Below are 24,967 nucleotides of genomic sequence, written 5' to 3'. Positions count from 1 at the left end.
AAGGGAGGAAAGGATTTCCCTGAGACTCACCAAGTGCAACTGTGAGTCTCCATTGCTACAGCCCTCAGAATCTGGAGCAGCAGCCAGGAGGCCCTGTGCTGACACCAGGGGAAAGAGAACTACCCAGGAAACTCAGGAGATCTATACCTCAGTGGCCTAGTGGTGGGGCTGTGACAGTCTCTTTGCATAACCACTGGATTATCTCTGCCCCACTATGCTCTATCTCTTGGTCAGGAGTCAGTGATTAAGCTAAGAAGCCTACTTATAGTTTAAACGCCCTCAGGCTCCCAAAGCCTACAGGGAAGAAAAAAACACAAAAGAGGCTTTTAAGCCACTGAGTTCCAAATCAGGGATTAAAATACTATTGAAACAACTGTTAACTTCCACAACTCTGAACTCTTTAATTACCTTATTTAGATACAAGTCAATCCAGGAAATAGTGATCAGTAATTTGAAAAGTACTGAGAGAGTGAGTGACCTCATAAAATAATATATAAAATGGTTAAACCAACAAGAAGAAATAGTGGAGAAATGAACCAAGACAAGAGTCCAGCTAAAAGCCCCTCAAAAGCTGAAGCACAAAATAATGATGTCAACACCCAAACACTGCTTAAGGAAATAATCACAGGAGTGAGTAAAGAGTTAGAAATAATTGTCATCAGAAATGCAGAAACAAGAAATGAGACTCTAGAATAAAACACTAATTATATCAAGGTTATTAGAGAACTGAAAGCTGAATTAGCTGAGCGAAGAACACAACTAGCTGAACAAGCTAAAACAGTATCAGAACAGAGTAACAAAATAGATGAACTACAGAAAATAGTATAGAGGAGAGAGAATAGATAAATGAGGCTGAATACAGAATTAGCAAGATAGAGGATGAATTAGGAAAAACTAAAAAAGAAAAAATATATCTCAAAAAGAGATTAAGAGACACTGAAAACAACAACAGAGTCCTATGGGATTACTTAAAATAATATACACATTATTGGCTTACCAGAGGAAGAAAGAGAGGGAGGGGAAGAAAGCAGTCTTCAGGCCATAATAGCCAAAAACTTCTCTAGTCTAGACAACATAAAAGACATAAAGGTTCAAAAAGACCACAGTGTCCCAAACACAATAAACCCAGTCTTAAAGACACCAAGACACATAATATTTAGAATGGAAAGGAATAAGGATAATGAAAGGATCCTAAAGGCTGAAAGAGAAAAACAATGAGTCACCTACAGAGGAAAACCCGTAAGATTAGCAGCAGACTTCTCCACAAAAACACCACAGGCCAGAAGTGAATGGCAAGATATCTATCGAGTACTCAATGAGAAAGGACTTCAACCAAGAATACTGTATCCTTGAAGGATGATGAATGACATAGTGGGGGTTGTATTGTTAAATGGGAATCTGGGGAATGTTATGCATGTACAAACTATTGTATTTACTGTTGAATGTAAAACATTAATTCCCCAATAAAGAAATAAATTTAAAAAAAAAAAAAAGAATACTGTATCCTGCTAGACTGTCATTCAGAATAGTTGGAGGCATAAAAACTTTCTCACACAAGCAACAGTTGAAGGAATCAACTGTCATCAAGCCTGCCCTGAAAGAAGTCCTGAAAGGTCTCCTATAAACAGCAGACCACCATAAATAGACCATATGTCAGGAAACTCTAAAACTCTACAAGAATGGCGTTAAAACACAAACTTACAATATGCTGTCTACAGGAAACCCACCTAAACAAACAAGACAAACACAGACTCAAAGTGAAAAAATAGAAAACTATCATACAAGCCAATGACCCACAAAAAAGAACAGGAAAAGATATTATTTTATCTGACACGATAGACTTTAAAATAGATAAAATTTAAAAAGATAGGTATGGACACTACTTAATGGTCAGAGGATCAGTCAATCAAGATGACTTAACAATTATTAACATCTATGCACCCAATAAGAGGCCATCTAAACACATCAAACATCTACTGAAAGAGCTACAGCAATATATTAGCAGCAGCACATTCATAGTAGGGGACTTCAACACCCCACTTTCTCAACTTGAGAGATCATCCAGACAGAAAATCAATAAACACATGAGGGAGCTAAATGAGGAGATATATAAACTAGAACTATTGGACATTTTCAGTCATTCACCCCAAGAAACTGCCATACACATTTTACTCAAATCCACATGGGTCATTCTCAAGGATGGACCATATATTAGGCCACAAAGACAGCATCATCAAATTCAAGAGCACTGAAATCATCCCAAGCACCTTCTCACACCACAGTGGAATTAAACTAACACTTACTAATCAACAAAAGATTAGTAATAGACCCAAAATATGGAAGCTCAATAGTATACTACATAACAACTACTGGGTCAAAGAGGAAATAAAGGAAGAAATCAAAATGTTTTGAGAGTTCAATGAAAATGAAGACACAAGCTATCAAAATAGCTGGGACACAGTACTGAGAGGGTAGTTCACAGCCATACAAACACACATTAGGAAACAAGAAAAAGCACGAATAAATAACCTGATCGAACACCTTAAAGACCTAGAAGAAGAACAAAGTAACCCTAAAGCAGCCAGAAGGACAGAAATCACTAAAGTTAGGGCAGAAATCAATAACATTGAAAATGAGAAAACCACACAAAGATCAACAAAAGTAAATGTTGGTTCTTCGAAAGAGTAAACAAAATCGACAAATCTTTAGCCAGACTTACAAAACAAAAAGGGAGAAGACCCAAATAAATCTAATTGTAAATGAAAGAGGAGATATCACAACAGACACCACAGAAATTCAACATATCATGCGAGGCTTCCATAAACAACTATATGCCACCAAGCTAGAGAACCTGGAAGAAATGGACAATTTCCTAGATACCTACCAACTTCCAAAACTTAGTAAAGAGGAAGTAGATAACATGAACAGGTCCATCACACCTAATGAAATTGAAACAGTTATCAAACATCTTCCCAAAAATAAAAGTCCTGGACCAGATGGTTTCACAAATGAATTTTACAAAACCTTCAAAGAAGAACTAATACCTCTACTTTTAAAAGTATTCCAGGAGATTGAAGACATTGGAATACTCCCTGCCAGCTTCTATGAAGCCAACATCACTTTGATACCAAAAGCAGACAGGGACACAACCAAAAAAGAAACATACAGACCAATATCTCTGATGAACATAGATGCTAAAATATTGAACAAAATTCTAGCCTACTGGATCCAGCAGTATATTAAAAAGATTGTTCATCATGACCAAATGGAGTTTATCCCATGGATGCAAGGTTGGTTTAATATCTGTAAATGAATCAACATGATCTACCACATCAATAAAAGCAAAACCAAAAATCACATGGTCATATCATTAGATGCAGAGAAAGCCTTTGACAAAATACAACATCCCTTTATGATCAAAACACTACAAAAAATGGGAATAGATGGAAAATTTCTCAAAATAGTGGAGTCTCTATATAGCAAACCTACAGCCAACATCAACCTCAGTGGTGAAGAAATGGAAGGATTTCCCCTCAGATCAAGTACTAGACAGGAATACCCACTATCACCATTACTACTCAACATAGTGTTGGAAGTTCTTGCCATAGCAATCAGGCATGAGCAAGGAATTAAGGGGTTACAGATTAGAAGAGAAGAAGTCAAACTCTTCCTATCTACAGATGACATGATAGTAATCCTAGAAAAACCTAAAGAATCCAGCAAGAAGCTTTTGGATATCATCAGGCAATACAGTAAGGTGTCAAACTACAAAATTAACATTCAAAAGTCAGTGGTATTCCCCTATGCAAACACTAGAAGAAGTTGAAATCCAGAAATCAATTCCCTTTAATATAGCAATAAAAACAATATCTAGGAGTAAACCTAACCAAAGAAGTGGAAAACTTGTATACTGAAAATTATGAGTCACTACTCAAGGAAATTGAAAAAGACACAAAGAAGTGGAAAGATATTTCATGTTCATGGCTTGGAAGAATTAACATCATCAAAATGAATATATTACCCAGAGCCATCTACAAATTTAATGCTATCTCATCAAGATCCCAAGCACATTTTTTAGGAGAATAGAACAAATACTACAAAGTTTATTTGGAACCAGAAAAGACCTAGAATTGCCAAAACAATCTTGAGAAGAAAGACCAGAACCAGAGGTATCACACTCCCAGATCTCAAATTGTATTATAGGGCCATTGTCATCAAAACTTCTTGGTACTGGAACATGAATAGACACACTGACCAGTGGAATAGAATTGAGAGCCCAGAAGTAAGCCCCCACATATATGGACATCTAATCTTTGACAAAGGTGATCAGACTATTAAATGAGGAAAGCAGAGTCTCTTCAACAAATGGTGTTGGAAACAATGGATTGAAACATGCAGAAGAATGAAACTGAACCACTATATTTCACCAAATAGAAAAGTAAATTCCAAGTGGATCAAGGATTTGGATGTCAGACCACAAACTATCTGATACTTAGAGGAAAATATTGGCAGAACTCTTTTCTGCATAAATTTTAAAGACATTTTCAATGATACAAATCCAGTTACAAATAAGACTAAGACAAGCATAAACCTATGGGACTACATCAAATTAAAAAGCTTCTGCACAGCTAAAGAAACCACTACCCAAACCAAGAGACTCCTCACAGAGTGGCAGAAGATCTTTACATGCCATACATCAGATAAGAGGCTAATAACCAGAATATATAGAGAACTTGCAAATCTCAACAAGACAACAAATAGCCCCATCCAAAAATGGGGGGAGGACATTAACAGAATATTCACCACAGAAGAGATCCAAAAGGCTGAGAAACACATGAAAAAATGCTCCAAGTCTCTGATTGTCAGAGAAATGCAAATAAAGACAGCACTGTGATGCCACTTCACTTATGTGAGAATGTCATACATCAGAAAAGGTAACAGCAGCAAATGCTGGAGAGGTTGTGGGGGTCAAAGGAACTCTCCTGCACTGCTGGTGAGAATGTAACCTCTGTGTCCAGCCTCTGTGGAGAACAGTCTGGAGAACTCTCACAAGGCTAGAAATGGACCTACCCTATGATCCTGCAATTCCTCTCCTGGGGATATATCCTAACACATCCTAACATATCCATCCAAAAAGATTTGTGTACACATATGTTCTTGGCAGCACAATTTGTAATAGCCAAAACCTGGAAGCAACCCAGGTGTCCAACAACAGATGAGCGCCTGAACAAGTTGTGGTATATATATACAATGGAATACTACTCAGCCTTAAAAAATGGTGACTTCACTGTTTTCAACTGATCTTCAATGGACCTTGAAAAATTTATGTTAAGTGAAATATGTCAGAAACAGAAGTATGAGTATGGGATGATCTCACTCTCAGGCAGAAGTTGAAAAACAATTTCAGAAAAGAAAATACAAGTAGAACCTGAAATGGAATTGGCGTATTGCACCAAGGTAAAAGATTCTGTGGTGGGTGGGTGGGGAGAATACAGATCCAAGAAGGATGACAGAGGACCTAGTGGGCGTTGTGTTGTTATATGGAAAACTATGAAATGTTTTGCATGTACAAACTATTGTATTTACTGTCTAATGTAAAACATTAATTCCCCAATAAAGAATTTTTTTAAAAAAAGAAAACAGTATAAGATAAACAATGATATTTTTAAAAATCTTTAAAATATCATATAACGTATGTCAATGTATTCCACATAAATCAATTGGTTTTGGTGTGGCTTTATAAATTACAGGTAATACAGCCACTTCAGTATTATTTTTCATGAACAAGAAGCCTTGTCCTCAAAATACAGGGTATTTGGAACCAAGTAAAGTAGAGTCTCAAAGCTCATTCAGCTGGAGTCCTCCTTCTCTCCCATTAGCCCAGCTACTATTGCTCATGGCCCAGTTGACTGGAGCCAGATCTTTCTTTTGCCAGATTCAACAAAAAACGGAACATGAAGAATGCAGTTTCTTACTCAGTCTATAAAGCCTGCAAAACTTTGCTGGGTATATCTGCTCATTTGGTGATAACTGATCTCCAGAAGCTTGGAAAGGGAAATTGTTTGGGTTAGCAAGTGTAGGTGTTTGCCCTGATTTCCTGCTCACATAATACTTTCATTTATTCTGTAAAATGTAGTCTGATAATTCACTGGAGACCAATGCTCATTTGTGCTAGTCCTTGAAGGTAACTCAGAACTAGTGTTTGGGGACATATGCTATCTATAAAAAACTCTAGTGGCTCAACTTTCAACAGCATGTTAATTCCTAAGCTGATTAATGAAGTAGAGTAGTCAGAAAGTATGGTTTATGCCAAAGGCCAACTTTTAGTCACAGTATTTGGTTCTCAAATTTCATCCAGTGACCTCCCAGTTTAACCCAGAGCCCAGGTCATAGAGTAAAGAGTATGGAACACTGGCAGATCTTAGCTTCTCTGAGATTCAGTTTTCTCAGCTGAACCTCAGCAAGGTCCCTTCCATCTCTGAAGTCATATGAATTCAGGATTTAATAATGTAGTACAGTAGAGCAGCGTGTAGAGCCTTATTCTGACAACACCAAGAGCAGGGTTTCCCACCAACACACAAACTACCAGCAATAAAAAGAAAAACTTCCTGGCTGGGAAGAAAACATAATTGTTATGCAAAAGGACTCTCATGCCTGAGGCTTTGAAGTACCAGGTTCAATTCCATGCTGAACAGTGCTCAGGGAAAAAGAAAAACAAAGTGCTCTGGGGAAAAAAAAAAAAAAAAAAAAAAAACCTTCCTATTGGCTCAGAAAACATAGGAAAATCTACGGGGGAGGGGGAGATGTAAAAATAATAATAGGATAATGGATAAGAATGTTATGCTCAAGATGAATAAGAAGAAAGAGGAGAAGAGAAATGGCCTGGAAAACAAGCTTTAATATACTCTTGGTACAAATAACAGACTGGAAGAGTTATATGACATGAAAAAGTGTATTTTCAGCCCATCTTGGGTGGAGCTTTAAGGAATCATATTAAGTGAGGTAAGTCAGAAAGAGATAAATGAATATGGGATGATCTCCACTCACAGGCAAAAACTGAAAAACAAGACCAGAAGAGAAAACACTAAGCAGAACCTGGACTGGAATTGGTGTATTGCACCAAAGTAAAAGACTCTAGGGTGGGTGAGGGGGAGAGTACAGGTCCTGGAAAAGGATGACAGAGGACCTAGTGGGGGGGGGTTGTACTGTTATGTGGAAAACTGAGAAATGTTATGCATGTACAAACTATTGTATTCACTGTCGACTGTAAAACATTAATCCCCCAATAAAGAAATTTAAAAATAAGTGCTTCTGATATAAGGCATAAAATGCATGATGCATAATGCTTTGTAACAATAAACATTAACAAATATTTTCACCAGAAAGAGTGGCAAATGCTAGAAGAAGAAGAACCAAAAAGAACAATAAGCAAATGATACATATATACATTTTTTTAAGCGTAAAGCACCTAGGAATAAAATTAAGCAGAAATTGTTTTAAAACTCATAATCTCAACCTGGGAGGCAGTGCACTGAACAAAGTGTCAAAGACTCTGAAGCATAAGGTCCTAGTTTTGTATCCTAGTACCACATGTACCAGAGTAATGTTCTGATCTCTCTCTCTCTCTCTCTCTCCCTCACTCACACAAATAAATATTTTTTTAGGTTTAAAATCCCAATGAGTGATATAGAAATTAGTTTTTTAATGAAAAAACACATTTTATCTTATACAGAAAAATATAACAAAATAAATATAATCTCCCTAATTTAAAATTTTAATACTATCCCAATCTTCTTCTAGCGTTTGCCCTTCTTCCGTAGCCAGTCAACAGCATCAGGTTGAGCCTGATGTAAAGTTTCGAGACCTCCTTTGAATCTGGAGAGGTGGCAGTTGTTGACTATGTGGGTCATAGACTGTCTGTAGCCACAGGGGCAGTTCAGGTCGTCTCTGGCTCCCCAGCGATGGAACATAGCGGCGCACCGGCCATGGCCTGTTCGACAGCGATTGAGGAGGGCCCAATCATAACGTGCTAGGTCAAAGCCAGGTTGACGCTTGCAGGGGTCTGTGATGAGGTGTTTGTTCTTTACCTCAGCTGACTGCCAACTCTGTTTCCAAGAGTCTGGAACAGAGAAGTTCAGTGTAGGCATAGGGGACCAGATTAGGTGACAAGACGTCAAGTGTTGGACAGGGTGGGCGAAGATGTCTGCGTATATTGGCAGGTCCGGTGGAGCGTAGACGTGGGAAATGAACCTAGATGATGCCGCATCCCGACGAATATCTGACGATGTTGCTAAGAACTGGCAGCCATGGAACCGGGGTGGAATGGATGGTTCCAGAAATTATCCTCATAGAGGAATATAATTTGGAATCGACCAAGTGGACATGGGGGCTACGGAACCATACTGGGGCACAGTATTCTGCAGTGGAATAGCATAATGCCAGAGATGGTGATCGTAGTGTGGAAGCACTTGTGCCCCATGAGGAGCTGGCCAGTCTTGCAATGATGTTATTCCTCGCGCCCACCTTTGCTGCAGTTTTTATGAGATGTTCGTGAAATGACAGAGTGCGATCGAGAGTAACGCCAAGATAGACTGGCTGGGCTTCATGCTGGATTCTCGTATCGCCAAGCTGCACATTAAGCTCACGCGGGGCCGAGGCATGGTGTAGATGGAAAACAGATGATACCATTTTTGCAGTGCTAGGGATTAGTCACCATTTTTTACAGTAATCAGATATCAGAGACATGTCTTTCGTGAGTGTTTCCTCGAGGATGTCAAACTTGGATGCCTGAGTTGCACAGCAGATGTCATCGGTGTAGATGAACTTCCTTGAAGAAGTTTCTGGGAGGTCATTGATGTAAATATTAAATAGCGTAGGAGCCAGAACAGAGCCCTGGGGGAGGCCACTTGAGACAAGTCTCCATCTGCTAGACTTGTCACCCAGATGCACCAGGAATCTTCTGTTTTGGAGAAGAAACGATATAGTGTTGGCCACCCATGGAGGCAGGCATCTTGAGATCTTGACTAGGAGACCACGGTGCCAGACCGCGTCATAGGCTGCTGTGAGATCAACAAAGACAGCACCCATCTTTAAATTCTTTTGGAATCCATTTTCAATGTAAGTTGAGAGGGCCAGGGCTTGTTCGCAGGTAGATCTTCCTGGGCGGAAACCAGCTTGGGTGGGTGATAGGAATTTCTCTGTAAGAGGAGAAATACGTGACAGAAGCAGCCTTTCAAGGAGTTTGTAACACACGGAGAGGAAATTGGTCTATAGCTGGCGGCCAGTGTTGGGTCTTTCTTTGGTTTCAAAACTGCTATTATCTTCGCACGACGCCAACTTTTGGGCATAGATTCAGATTCCAAGAAATATCCCAATTAAAAATACCCACAAGTTTACTTTAAAACTGACCAAGCTTATTCTAAAACTTGCACAGAAAAATAAATAAGCAAATGTAGTGGTCAAATTCCCATCTTTATGAGACAGGACTAACATGCCAAATATTAAAATATATTGCAAAATATAGTAGTAAAATTAAGTGAGCAAACAGATCATTGGTACAGAATATAAAATACAGAAATATATTTATATCTTTAAGTAATTTAAGGATTTATACCAAAAAATATACATGCATGAGACTATACATATTTTTTAAATATTTATTTATTCCCTTTTGTTGCCCTTGGTTTTTTTATTATTGTAGTTATTATTGTTGTTATTGGATAGGACAGAGAGAAATGGAGAGAGAAGGGGATGACAGAAAGGGGAAGAGAAAGATAGAGACCTGTAGACCTGCTTCACTGCCTGTGAAGCGATTCCCCTGCAGGTGGGGAGCCTGGTGCTGGAACGGGAATCCCTACTCCAGTCATTGTGTTTTGTGCCACATTCACTTAACCTGCTGCACTACCACTGTACTCCCTAGACTATACATATTTTAATTCAATTCTTAACCAATAGGAAGCAAATGAGTATCTGGTATCATTCAGTTACAAGAACATAAAGTTAAATGTACACTCTATGTATCACAACAACCAAAATCCCAGATAGCCTTAAATGTTAACCTCATAAATAAAGCCAGAAGAAAACATGGAGTAAAAAAATGGTAATATCTCATGGACTATTACTCTGACATCAAAAAAGATGAGACCGTGTCCTTTGGAACAAAAATGGATGGAACTGGATGTAATTATACTTAGCAAAATAAGTAGAGATGAAAGGCAACTACTGGATGGTTTCACTTATATGTGGAATTCAGAAATCTGATTTACAAGAATTTTCCAGGAAAAAAATCCAAACAAAACAGAATTAAGAAAACTGTTAGTAAGACTTGTGAGAACTCTGTTGTTTATCTTTGGGAGGATGGGTTTGGGGATACAGAACTTCGTGGTAGTGTAGTGTAATCTTATAACTAACTGTTAATATAAAATAAAAAATTCTTAAAAATAAAAATCAGACAATAAAAAAGTGAACAAAATTAATAATCTTAATCATGGATGGAGAAGTCTTGTTTTAAGTACTAGACAAAACTCCAAAGTCATAAAAAATGTTTGATAAATTATTTTTTAAAAATAAAAAGCATCATGATTTTATAAAGTATAAGCACAGTCAATTCCCAGCAACACCATAACCCAAAGCTGAGCAGTGCTCTGATCTAGAAAAAAAAGTATAAACACAGTCAAATGAAAAAACAGAAACAGCATTAAAAGTATACTCAGACAAAAGCAAATTTCCTCCATATGCAAAGAACTTCTCCAATCATTGACATCAGGTAGTGAAAAGTAGGTACACAGAAAAAAACGGGTAATATCTCTAAATTATGATGGGCAAAGAGTTCATAGAAATAGACATTCATGTGTCTGTTAGTCATAGGTAAAGACATTCAACCTCATTCTCAATATAAATGCAAAACAAAATTCAGAAGTGACAAAAGCCAGAAGGAAAATGTTCATTTGACAAAGGAAAAAAACTCCCATATACTGCCTGTGATTACATATTGAAACAGCCTCTACTAAATGAAACAGCCTCTCCTAAAGCAATCTAACAATATCTATCAAAACTCAGAGATATGCCCTGAATCACTTTTGTCACTTCTAGACAGTCATGTTCTTGGTATATATGCATGAGTGAGATGACACAGGTATGGGATAAGAATCGCAACCTTGCTCGAATAGCAAAGGAGTACAGGCAAATGTTCTCCAATATAGTATTGATGAAATAGTGACCTACTCATATATGACCAGTGAGAAAAAACAAAGTGCTAAGCGATATGAGAATATGTCACCAGGTATATGACAAAGTAGCAGATATACTCACACATACAATGATAGTCAAAGCATACCACCAATACAAGAAACAAGAAATTACCTCAGGGAGTGGTTGTGGAACAGGGCTAAGTAAGAAGGGCAGCTGTTGTTGCTCTTTCCAATATATAAGTTTTAAAGATTTATTTATTTTAATTAACAGAGGGAGAAAGAGTGATTTAGAGCAATATTCAGCTCAGTATATAGTATGATTATGCTAGGATTGAACCTGGGACCTTTGGGCCTTTAACATAAAAGTCTAACCAGTTTGCTATCTTTCCCAGTCCCAATTTCTAACTTTTGAATTTTGCACTAGTCAAGAAGTTTTAATTAATGCAAAAGTCAGGAATAAAAATGCAGATTTTTTTCAGCCTTACACAGGACCTGCAATATCTGATTCTCTAGGGAAGGAGCCAGGGGTTCTGTAACTGTTATCAGGCATGCTGCGTGATTCTTGTCTGAGCACAAAGACATTTGAGAAGTCCTAATAGACAGCAACACCAGCAATGTGTACTTATCAAAATAATAATGGTAACAAGTAATGAGGCAAGGAGACATGAACTTTACATTTTAAAAGATAAAGTCTAAGAAACCAATGCCAAAATCTTGCATGCTTTCCTGGGCGCTGGGGATACTTGGCATATCTAAGCACAGAAAGATTTTTTTAATATTTATTTATTTATTCTCTTTTGTCACCCTTGTTGTTTTATTGTAGTTATTATTGTTGTTATTGATGTCGTCGTTGCTGGATAGGATAGAGAGAAATGGAGAGAGGAGGGGAAGACAAAGATGGGGAGAGAAAGATAAACACCTGCAGTCCTACTTCATCACCTGTGAAGCAACTCCCCTGCAGGTGGGGAGCCGGGGGCTCGAACCGGGATCCTTATGCCCGTCCTTGTGCTTTGCGCCACGTGTGCTTAACCTGCTGCGCTACCACCCAACTCCTGCACAGAAAGATTTTACATTCTAAGAAGTAGTCCCTTCTCTCTGCTGTCAGCCACTACTTGTTTCACCAGTCTTTATACTTTTCAGAATGGTTTCTCCTAATCTTTTGAATTAAGTAAGAGTTATATGTAAAGAAGATAAACAAATTACTCAATGCCAGCCAAGATACACAGTCTATGGTCACTCTTTTCCATCTAGTAATTACATACTGCTAACCACTGTATACGTCCTAAGGAGCCTTAAACTAGGAGAAACACACATGCTTACAAGGATTTTTCAACACAGGCACAACTGTGATGCAAATCACAATAATCTTTTGGATGTTTATGAGATGCTAGGGAGAGAGAAGGAGTATAGCACCTGAGTAGATAGTTCTGTCTACCCCTGTGTGTTCTTCAACCCCATCCCCTTCAAGTCAATGAAAAGACGAGACGGTAGAGTAAAGAGCATGGACTTTAAAATCAGCCTGTCTGGGCTGAAATTCCAACTCAACCTCTGTATGATCTTAGGCAACTGATATGACTTCTCTATGATTCTGTAGACAACCTGTAAGATGGACACAGCACCTCCTCACACACCTCTCATGAAAATTGGACCAATCAATATATGTACAGTGCTTTGCAGAGAAACTAGCATATAGTAATTGCTAGATAAAATTTGTGGGGGTTTTTGTTGTTGTTGTTGTTCAAACAAGTTTGCAAGTGCTACAGTAATAGAATTCAAAAAAAGGGAAAGCCCCAGGGAAGGGGTAGAGACCCAGAGAGGAAAACCCTGTAATAGCTAAAGAGAAGACACAGAAGGGAAAACAACAGTGAAAAGTTGGTTGTTTCCAAGAACTCAGAACCCAACTACAAGATATCAAAGCAATGGGCCAAGCAAAGCAAAGCTGTTTTTTCCTTGTTCTGTGGTCTGCTCAACTGCCAGACTTTTCCATTTTCCGGTCTGGGTGCATAACACTGCACAAGTTTTTTTATAAGGGGCCCTAAACTAAGCAGATCCAGTATCAGGAGGGGATGACACTTCTTATCAAATCTCTACATCATGACTATGTAGATCACCCTCTACAGATTAATGGGACAAGAGAGCTTGGCCTCCACAGATTAAAACCAAGATGGTAAATCAACAGGCTAGAAGGAAACTAATTTCACTAGCTTCTCAGTCATGGAGGAGTCTAAGAAGTTCCTCTGGCATTCTGGGTGGTGGTACAATGGCTAAGGCATTGAACTTTCAAGCATGAGGTCCTAAATTCTATCCCTGGCATCACATGTGCCATAGTGGTGCTCCTGTTCTTTCTCTCTTCTTCTCTCTCTAATAAATAAATAATAATAATAATAAAACAACTACCTCAAGGGACAGCCCACCTAGGACAGTGCCTGCTTGTCAGTGAGCATGATTCTGGCTTGAAGCCCTATGCACTTCATGGGAATACTGTAGCACTGGTAAAACCTTTGGTGTTGTGGTGTCTTTCATAATTTCTCTAATTTATTATTGCATAGAGACTGAAATTGAGAGGAGGATATAGAGAGGGAAAGAGACAGACAACTACAGTCCTGCTTCACCACTTGTGCAGCTTTGCACCTGCAGGAAGGGACAAGGGGCTTGAACCTGTGTCCTTGCACACTGTGATGTGTGAGCCTGACCAGGTGTGCTGCCACCTGGCCCCGATCCTTCTATGTGAAAAAAGGTGAAACCTCAGACTTGGAACACCAGGTCATAGACCCAAGCCACCTTGTTACATACAATCTGAATAATATAATTGCATTAAAAAATGTAAAAAGACTTTCAAGATCAAATAACCTGATTTGCTAACTTTATGTTTGTAGCAGATATGGAAGAACTTACCCCAAAACTAAAGTCTTTATAGTGAATATATACCATGGGATCCACTAATAGGAGAAATATGAATCTCATGAACTAATTATAATTAATGATTTACATATTTTATGAGAAAGGGCAATAAAGTGTGGAGAACCTGAGAATAGCCTAGCATGTGTAGTGCTGAGGATCCAAACTTGGATCATGCTTCTAAGAGTTCTACCCCTGTGCACCTACTGCTGTATCACTCTACCACTCATACTAGTGATATCCCTATATACTAAATAGTGCCATCAACTGTGGACCATTACTTCCCAGTGGCAGCTACTAAGCAGGAAGAAGAGGAAAATGTCAATTACCTACTAGCTCTCCAGTGCAGAATATGAACCTGTAACATCTGCAACATCAGAATTTCCCTTTATAAACTGTTCAGAACCATCAACTATAACTTATTTAACAAAATTGCCTGTAAATGTCTTTAGCCTGTCAATTTGCTTATATCTTACAGCTGAAACATCTGAAAGCACCAGAATTCCTCTCTTCTGTACACCCTGCAGACTATTATGCATCCCTGATCATCCCACCTGAGACCAAAGCAGCAGGACTGTTTAGAATCTGAAGCTACAGCCATACAGACAGACCCCATTCTGAGGCCTGAATTTCTCATAACTATAAGTACCAATTATTTACTTAAGAGGCTCATTTTGAAAAATGTTTTCTAAATCATTAGTACTTGTCTGCCACATAAAAAAATCTAATCATATCTGTTGTCAAAGTTCGGGGCACCAGTATGCCGGGCTAGCTTCATAGGCAGGAGACAGAGACCAGGGACACACGGCTGAGCAGAGAAGCTGTATTTCTTTATTCACAAGCTAACGATTCAAAAAACTAATCTAATCTAATCTAATCTAATCACCACACAGTTCTGTCCTGCATCTTTCTCCTCCAGCAGCAGTGTCAGGAATCCAGGAAGTATATAGGATAGGGGGCGGGGAGAAGCAAGAAGCGCAAAAAGGCCAGGGCTAAACCAAATCTCCTGGAGGGAGGGGGGAGACCAAACCAATGTAACAGAATGATCATGTAAATGGACCACAACATCAAGCAATGTAACAGAAGGGATCCCAGAAGCAGAACTAGAAGCATACCAATAATTCCCCCTTTTCTTTTTAACTAATTGACCATAGTATCAGGAGTGTGGGGTGAACAGAAACCTATATCGTACAGGCATTTAAAAAAAAAAAAAAAAAACTGGCACAAACATGGAGGAACAAGTAAGCGAGCAACAAGAACCAGTGCGCTGTCAAGGGAAGGCCTGAGGGGGGTGTTTCTTGCCTCTGTGGGCAAGGCTTTATCAAGCTAAAGGACGTTTTCTTGCCTCTGTGTGCTTCTCTTGGCTTGACGGGTGTTTCCTACCTCTGTGGGCATAATCTAGCATGGGGAGGATATGGCCTATAAAGTCCCAAGGCAGCTGGCTGCAGTCAGTCTTTGAGAAATCCAGCAACATAAAGGAAAGCTACTGTAGGGTTGTGTACCAGTAAGTCTGACAGAAGTGCCAGTTCAAAGCAGATGTCCACCAAAGAATTGCCAGGAGGTGAATTGCTGCATGAGGAAGGTCAGCTGCTGGAATTCTGCTTTTCTATAGAGAACTTGACAGCTGCAATTCACTTACTTATGAAACAAAACTTGTAGCAGGTTAGAACTTTACCACAATTGATTACTCGATGATTATAATTGGTTTAAATATCTTTATAAATTTGGAAGGTCTTTCTCGTTTCATTTTAAGACTCCTTAACCAATTTAAGTGCAATAAAATGTGGTAAGGCAAAGAACCACTGCTAGAGCCTCAGGCATAAGAATCATTAGCATAACCATTGTGCAATCTATCTTACACCTGGGCTGGTTCTAGCTCTAAATGAGAAGGTATTTGAGAGCTTTACATATCAATAATGTCTTATTTAACCTTTTGTTACACCCATTCAAGATGGAGACACACCCTAGGTGTGCACAGGTTTTTCAGACCAATTTAGTTAAAATATATTGATTTTTAACTAATTTTTACCTCAGACTTTAAATGTAAGTTAATTTTACCTTTATGAGAATTATTCTGAAAACCTTTTTCATTTAACTTTTCCTGGTAAGAATGTAGCCTTAAATTTACATTTTAACTTTAAAGTTAATGTTTACCAAACTTTAAACACACACATAAACATGGTCTTCAATACACAAGGAGAAAAACTTTTGTTACAAAGACATGTCATTTTAAACACGAATCTAGATCTGCACTGTCCCAGCCGTTGGGGGGGGGGGGGCGCCATCCAGATGTGGCCTCCCACACAGCTCCACTTCTAGGAATTGTAGGTTGCCATCACTGCACGGATCTCTGCGTATTCTAGCTCCTCTGCCTTCAGAGCCAAGCTGGGGATCTCGGCCAGGGGGCCCAGTCCTGGCAGGGAGCCCGCTGTCTCCGGGTGATCCAGGATCTGCCCAGACTTCAAAGCAGGAGGGCGGGCAGGCCGGCCTTGCAGAAGGCGCGGGCCAAGGTTCCCCGGGGGTGATGGCCAGGATGGGCTGCAGCCCTGCCCGCCATGCCTGCTGCCCTGCTCCCGAGGCTGCAGCAGCCACGTCAGCAGCGGCAGCATGTCTCCGAGCCCCACCCCAAGCCCCATGGTGGCGACCAGGCTCCTGCGGGAGGGCTGTGGGCGGAAACCAAAGTGTGGCCCAGAATGAAATGTTCCAGAAACAGAGAAACAGTCTCATGGAGAAAGGGCAGAGGCCTTTGGAAACCTCTTCACAAGCAGAAAAGCAGCCCATAGTGGATAGGTAGCCAAATCTTCACTTATCTGGGGGATGGGCAGGTCAGGCCCCACGTTGGGCGCCATATGCCATCAAAGTTCAGGGTGCCAGTATGGTGGGCTAGTTTCGTGGGCAGGAGACAGAGACCAGGGACACATGGCTGAGCAGAGAAGCTGTATTTTTTTATTCACCTAATCTAGTTCTGTCCTGCATCTTTCTCCTCCAGCAGCAGTGTCAGGAATCCAGGAAGTATATAGGATAGGGGGCAGGGAGAAGCAAGAAGTGCGAAAAAGCCAGGGCTAAACCAAATCTCCCAGAGGGAGGGGGGAGTGAGCCCAAACCAATGTAACAGAATGATCATGTAATGTAACAGAAGAGATCACAGAAGCAGAACTAGAAGCATACCAACACATATCTGTGTATCAGAGTTTCCAAACATCAGGAGATAACAAGTGTCCACGAACTGACTTGCTATTTCAACCTAGAAAGAAATGCATTTTAATTTACAGCTGCCTCATTCTGGATGTTTTGTCTTTTCTCCACCCTCCCCTTTATCCCCTATGCACATCCATTATTTTCTTTTCAGACTAACAGGGATCCAAAGACAGCAGGGCATTGCCATTAACACATGAAGGCCACCACAATGGCTTCAAACTGAAAGCAGCCTGCAGTCTGGCACAGCCACCAAACACTGCAGTACCGTCCCCACAGCTAATTTATCTATGATCTGAAATTACATCAAATTTCCAAGGACTGGGGAAAACATTTCCCATGAATAAGAAGTTAATTTATTTTCAGGGGGGAAATGAATGGCTCCCTTTTGCTTTCCTGACCCTCCCATAGACTTCAGGAAACAACACTGAGTGACCCTGAAGAGAGACCCCAGATGGAGCCTTCAGTTCTATGCCACAGCCTAAAATCAGACCTGGGTGACAGAAGACATAAATTCTACAACTCACAGTAATGGTTCTCAGGGCTCTTTAAGCTGGGGCACACCATCTAGTTAAGTGGACTCTAATGAGAAGCTTTGTACAGCATGCTCCAGGGGAGGGGTGTGGATTGGATTTGGGACAAATCAAACCTATGCTTTATACAATTGCAGGTGACAAAGTTACTGTTGAAAAAGCTGCTTGCTAGTGGGCTGCATTTTGTAAGGACAAGCACCACCTCTCCCCTTACTCTGTTCCTTGCTGCTTATTTCCTGAAAGAATTCTACTTTGTTCAAAAGGGAAGCTTCAGAACCTAGCTATTTCTTAGGGCTGCAGGGTATAATACTGATATTTGGGCCTAATGAATTTCAATTAAAAAAAATCCATTTTCCAGTCAAAGCATGAGGGTGACCATTGGGCTTCCCAGCACGGTGGAGGGTGAGGGGGTGGAGGTGGGTAGTGGGGATGGGACACAGTCCTTTGGTGGTGGGAGTGGTGTTTATGCACAATCCTATTAAAGTGTAATTATATAAACCACTATTTAATTAATGAGGTGAAAAACTGATGATATGTCTAGAACTTCTTAAAACACAGACTGAGTCTTTTTAATACACAGGCTGTCTTTGATATGCTCTCTCCCAAAAGCCTAGACCAGGGAGAACAGAAACAACTGGTAGCACAGATATACAAGATGCTGGGTATTAACCCCAAACCTAGATATAGTCCAGGTCCCCTGAGATAGAGCATAGGTTCACCCGTGCCCATAAACTAGGGGAAAAATAGATACCTAAAGGCAGAAGTACACAAGAGCATGCAGGGAATACCCCCAACACTTCATCTGCACTATTATAGTCTTTAGGTCCATGATTGTTCAACAATTTGTTTGGCTTTGTATGTTAATTCTCTTTTCAGCCACCAGGTTCTGGATGCTGACCAGACTTCCCTGGACAGACGACCCATCAATGTGTACTGGAGTGCCACTTCCTCAGAGCCCCACCCTACTAGGGAAAGAGAGAGGCAGACTGGGAGTATGGATAGACCATTCAATGCCCATGTTCAGCGGGGAAGCAATTACAGAAGCCAGACTTTCCACCCTCTGCAGCCCACAACGACCCTGGATCCATACTCCCAGAGAGATAGAGAATGGGAAGGCTATCAGGGGAGGGGGTGGGATGTGGAGATCTGGTTATGGGAATTGTACCCCTCTTATTCTATGGTTTTGTTAATGTCTCCTTTCTTAAATAAATAAAATAAAATAAAGAATATTTTAACTGCACCCTCATAATACAGTGGCTGTTAGTAAATGACAAAGCTACCCTACCCTTAGGCAGTCAAAATGAAAGGCTGACATTTTGTATTATAAAACATTCTCCCTATTCCTAATGTCCACTTAAAAATGAAAAAGGCTGTTCAGATCATCTACCTTCTGTTCACTGACTGCAATATCAGATGAGACTGTGATACTTTGCAAAAGGTGAAAAACTAGAAAGAAACTCGTTCTGCTTCAGAGCTTTAGATTATCTTTTATTCAGAGGAAAAGACACTCTGGATTGTTGGAGTGGTTTTAAAAATTGATCCTCAGTGGAATGGTTATAATCTCAAATGATGTCATAGAATACTGGGTCCTTTTCATTTACAAATAAAATAAAATCAAAGTAAACTGAAAGTACTGACTTCATGTGTCACCTCTAGATAAACTAAGGAACAGCTCCAAAAAGAATGCATTGAAAGAAAGTCTATAAGGCAACCTGCAAACTGTGTTATTGTTTTGTATGATTATATGTAGCCATATTCAGTATTAAAATGAAGCCAGAAGGGAAGAAATTCACTGTACAGAAGACAAAGCAATACCCTTTTTATTTTTTAAAACTCTGGTGAAATAGGTTTCCATGACATCCCATTTAAAAAAAATAATAAATGTAAGCCAACCTGCCTGTGGGTCAGTCACACTGGAGAGACTCCATCATAGTGCACAGATGCCAAGTGTGTCTACAAATGTCACATGATAGGTAGTAAATTCTGTTGCATTTTTCCAGCATGTATTCCACAGTAATGGAAAGGAGGGGAAATATCAGTGTCCTTGTATAAAAATGCTTAACAAATGGATGAAGGCAATTTTCCTGAGAAGATTTGTTCTTGAAATATTCTTAACAGTTGGAATATAGAAATGGGATGTAGTTGTAAAAGAAAGCATAAGAATGTCTACGTTAACATTTTTCTTTTTAAATTATTTAAGTACCATTAAGTTAAAGTGTTTACATTCATTATAAAAAATGTTGTTAAATCTTATGAAAGTGATTTAACACTGATTGCTGCAACGCAAATTGCACTTTTTAAAACAATTATTGTATACATGGAAGAAAAATATCTGGTTTGCTACCCTGTTTACAAATCTGACTGACTTCAGATCAGTCACACAATATGAACTTTGAGAACAGCAGTCATAGTGTAATTGCAATTATGATGCAGTCTCCTAAACAGAAATACATCAACAAGAGATTTCATGAACCGACTTGGCCTCCAGGTGTGTACCAAATGGCCTCAGGCGGTCTTCTCCAGGGACACATTGGGGTCTGGATGTGGAAAGGGCATGAGGAAATTCTGGAACAACCGAGGAAATTCTGGAACAACCAAAATCCATCAGAAGTACATCATTTGGGACAATACATATCAAAGTTCTGCTTTGTTGTTTTGTTTTAATCACTGGCAATGTTCCTTAGCAGGCAAGGCCCTGGTCTTAGTCCCAGTTTCTGGAATCGGCTCAGTGGACAACAAATCCCCCGGCAGATCCAAGGGGCTGCATGACCCAGAAGGAGACTACGTGCTGTGGGCCCCACTGGCCCTTCCCGGCAAGCACTCCATCTTCTGTCTCATTCTTCCCCTGACAGGGAGTGGGTGGTAAGGCTAAACAAGCCTCTTAGGAAATTTTGTATATATCTTTCAAAAATCAAGGCACGAAGATCACGTGTCAAGACTGTTTTTTGTCAACATACTCGCACCAATGTGAACTGCTTGACAACATCAGCGCAGGTCCTGCAGGCTGCTGATGCTCTTCAGTCCCCGCCAGCCAGTCTCAGGCTAGGGCGAGAGCACACCAGGAATCCTGTCTCACGGAGGATGTGACTTCAGCGGGGGAGGCCAGGCTTACACCTATGAACAACCCATCTTGACCTGAGTACTTGAGCTCACTGTTCTCCAGATTACTGTTCTCTGCCGGACCAGACATCACTGAAGTTCCCACCTGGCCAAAGAGAGAGAGCAAGAGAAGCAGAAAAGGGGTGAGGGAGAGAGAGACAATTATGAATAAATTAGTCAGGTAACACATTCCAGTTAGACAAAACATGGAGAACCAGTGAAACAGGGTGCAAAAGCAGCTCACTGTGTGCAGTTGCTACTCCTGGCAGTCTCAGAGTCTGAGATATATTCTGTTAGCTTGATAACTTGGGGCAGCAACTACCAACTAAGAAGTACAGTTGGACTAAGGTATGAAAAAGGAGCTAGAGGAAACCCATTCATTTCCTCAGTGATAGTTGAGTATGTCTCCTGTTGTGAATAAAACCCCAATGACATAGGTAAGTAGGTAAGATTGCCCACACAATCTAGTCAGTGTTCAAATGAGGAAAAGTTAGAGTCTTGCACACACACTCACATGTGCATGTACACACAGAGCAAAAGCACAGGATTTAGCACTTACACAAAATCTGTAAAAGGAAACTACACAGTTCAGTCTGGGCTAAAAAATGAAATGTCTGAGCACTGACTTCATAGATAACTAACCCTTGCTTACAAAAGTTTCAATCTCTACTGCATTTACCTTCATTCTTTCCAAGAACAGACCATGTTTAAAGCAGACCACATTTGAAATACAGTACAGGTAACCTATGTCCCTCATAATCACAGAGAATTATTTTTTATGACAAAAGGTCACCTTTATCTTATTTTATTTCTTCCTTCCCTCCAAATGAGAAAGGCCAAATAAAATTATATAATTTAATAAATGAACCAAAATAACTAAAGTCATGCTTTGAAAAAACAGTAGCATGTGACTTTAGAAAGAGAGGAAAAAAAAAAACTGTCACATGCTATTTAATCATGCCTTTTTTCTTCTAAATAATAATAAATCATTGCTTCTTCCAAGCTTTCAGGGTTCCATTTCATAAATTACTAGACACTTGTTTTGGGATATGAGTAGAACATTTGTGTTTTTCAAAGCATTTCTTCTTTACATACACATTCCTACTGACTTTTAAAAAATACCCACTTTTCTGGGAGTTGGGCAGTCTCGCGGCAGGTTAAGCGCATGTGGCACAAAGCACAAGGGCTGCCCTAAGGATTCCGGTTCAAGCTCCCAGCTCCCCACCAGCATGGGAGTTGCCTCACAGGCAGTGAAGCAGGTCTGCAGGTGTCTATCTTTCTCTCCCCTCTCTCCATTTCTCTCTGTCCTATCCAACAACAACAATAAAAACAAGGGCAACAAAATGGAATAAATAAGTAAATATTTTTTTAAAAAAAAACTTTAAAAAAGGGAGTCAGGTATAGCGCAGTGCGTTAAGCACATGTGGCACAAAGCACAAGGACCGGCATAAGGATCCCAGTTCAAGCCCCCAGCTCCTCACCTGCAGGGGTGAAGCAGGTCTGCAGGTGTCTATCTTTCCTCCTCTCTGTCTGCCCCTCCTCTCTCCATTTCTCTCTTCCCTATGCAACAAGAACAACAACAATAATAACTACAACAATAAAACAACAAGGGCAAACAAATAAATATAAAAAAAATTTTTTAAAGTAGGGTCAGGTAGTGGACCTGGTTGAGTGCATGTTACAATAAGGAAGGACCGGGAGTCGGGCTGTAGTGCAGCGGGTTAAGCGCAGGTGGCGCAAAGCACAAGGACCGGCATAAGGATCCCGGTTCGAACCCTGGCTCCCCACCTGCAGGGGAGTCACTTCACAGGCGGTGAAGCAGGTCTGCAGGTGTCTATCTTTCTCTCCTCCTCTCTGTCTTCCCCTCCTCTCTCCATTTCTCTCTGTTCTATCCAACAATGACAACAACAATAATAATAACTACAACAATAAAACAACAAGGGCAACAAAAGGGAATAAATAAATAAATAAATAAAAGAAAAAAAAAGAGAAAAAAAAAGCCGCTCCTACAATAAGGAAGGACCCAGGTTCCCTTCGAGGCCCCAGTCACCACCTGCAGGGAGAAACCTTTGGGAGTGGTGGAACAGGGCTGCAGGTGTCTGTCTCTCTCCCACCTTCCCTCTCAACTGGCTGTCTCTATCCAATAAATAAATAAATAAATAAAATTTTTAAAAAATAATTTCAATAAACTAAAGTTTTGAATTTTACTGCATACAGTAATATTGCAATTAGCTTTGGCTCAGAACCTTCACAAGTAAACCAAATGCATATCTAAATTTAACCCCAAAGAAACAAAGGGTGATACTCAATTAGGAAAGGATTCTCCATTTCAGAAAGGGGTTACTAGCCAAAAAGAGTAAACTCCCTTATAAATGTCTAATATATAAATCTTTTATAAATGCTCTACAACATACACCTGCTTTTGTTTCATTTAATATGACTTCCCTATAGCAAGACATATTTTCAAGCCATCAACAGCAAGGTACTGTTGAAAGTCAGGTATTGAGGCTATCAGTTCTGAGAGAAGGTTGTTGCCCTGGTAGCAGTAGCAAAGTTCAAGTAAGTGAAAACTAACTTACTTTCTCTCTCTCTCTCTCCCTCTCTCTCTTTCTCTCTCTCTCTCTCCCTCACTCCTTCTCCTCTCTCTCTCTGTGTGTGACTCAACATTGATTTATAAAATTATAAGATAGCTCTACACCTTTCCCACCACCTTTCTGTGTCCTCATTACCTCCTTTGGTTACAGTAGTTCTCCCATGCTTATAGATGAGTTCACTATTATTTCTATAACCATCTATCTGTCTATATTTGCCCTTTTTTCACTATGGTCCTGCCTTCTCATCCTTTCAGTCACATCTACACCTATTACACTTCCAAATTGCCTTTCCTTTTTTCCTCTTCTCTCTGGTTCCTGATGGAGTTGGAGTTCAGAGCACTTTGGTTATCTTCCCCTATCATTTTTCCCCCTCCTCTTGAAAGCTTTCCTATTCTTTATCCCTTTGGGAGCATGGACCCAGGATCATTGTGGGGTACAAAAAGTGGGAGTTCTGGCTTCTGTAACTGCTTCTCCACTGGATTTGAGTACTGACTTAGTTGACTCATACCCTCAGCCTGTTTCTATCTTTCCCTAGTTCAGTAGGGCTCTAAAGAGGTGGGGTTCCAGGACATGATGGTGAGATCGTCTGTTCAGAGAAGTCAGAATGGTGTTATGGTAGCATCTGCAACTTGGTGGCTGTAAGGTGGTAAGAAATGAAAAACATTCCACAGTGATCTTACTCTTAACTGTCACTGTCCCTTCTGCACAGTAAATGTGTTCACTTTAATAGGATCATCATTCCTTTTACAAATAAACTACATTAAAATCTTAGTATCTTAAGTATTACCCAAATGCCTAAGAAATAGCTCCAAGACTGTTGCTAAAATACCTGTTTTCTTATGTGCTCAGACAAAAGTATTAAGCTTGTGGTCAGGAAGGTGGTACGGTGGCTGTAGAGTTAGACCTAGAAGCATGAGAGTTCTGAGTTCAATCCCTGTCATTGCATGTGCCAGATGAATGCTATAGTTTAAAGAAAAAAAGAAAGAAAGAAAGAAAAAAAGCCAGCCTACTTGAAATAAAAAAGTACTTTTGTTCAAAGTTTGACTTATTTTCAAATGGTGATATACTATTAATATTTACATGGGTCATCATTATGTATGATGTATGATATTTTCATGAAAATCTTGCCAATATTTTAACTTTATTTTTATTTTATTTTATAAGACAAAGAGAAATTTAGACAGAAGAGGGAAATAAGGAAAGAGTGAAGCAGACCTGCTTCACTACTTGTGAGAATTTCTTTCCACCTGCAAGTGGGAGCCAGGAGCTTGAACCTAGGTCTTTGCACACTGTAATGTGTGCACTCAACCAGTTGTACCACCACCCAGCCCCTTTTATGACATCTTTATATATCAAGTTTACTTTTACCCTAGGAAAAATTGTGTGATGGCACATGACATGATTATAAAGGTGAAACTGTGACAACCCCAGTAACCTCCTTCTTGAGCCAGCGGTGCAA

At 39.8% G+C, this 24,967-nt stretch overlaps 1 protein-coding gene across 3 annotated transcripts in view; it reads right to left on the bottom strand.

Annotated features, from left to right (window-relative positions):
• The window catches only part of GATA6 (GATA binding protein 6), a 95,687-nt gene that overhangs the window by 47,547 nt on the left and 23,173 nt on the right, over positions 1 to 24,967 (bottom strand). Inside the window, exon 7 of one of the 3 annotated variants that reach the window (XM_060173564.1) lies at positions 19,604 to 21,020. The exons of the other annotated variants lie outside the window; for them this stretch is intronic. Coding sequence (XP_060029547.1) covers positions 20,853 to 21,020 — 168 coding nt within the window. The 3' untranslated portion in view covers positions 19,604 to 20,852. Of the gene's footprint in view, positions 1 to 19,603; positions 21,021 to 24,967 lie in introns of those variants that run through there. 3 annotated transcript variants of the gene reach the window in all.

This window comes from Erinaceus europaeus, chromosome 15 (assembly GCF_950295315.1).
Source record: "Erinaceus europaeus chromosome 15, mEriEur2.1, whole genome shotgun sequence".
In the NCBI taxonomy this organism is placed as follows: Eukaryota; Metazoa; Chordata; class Mammalia; order Eulipotyphla; family Erinaceidae; genus Erinaceus; species Erinaceus europaeus.
Note: the sequence above shows the minus strand (reverse complement) of the source record. Positions and strands in the feature narration are given on the sequence as shown.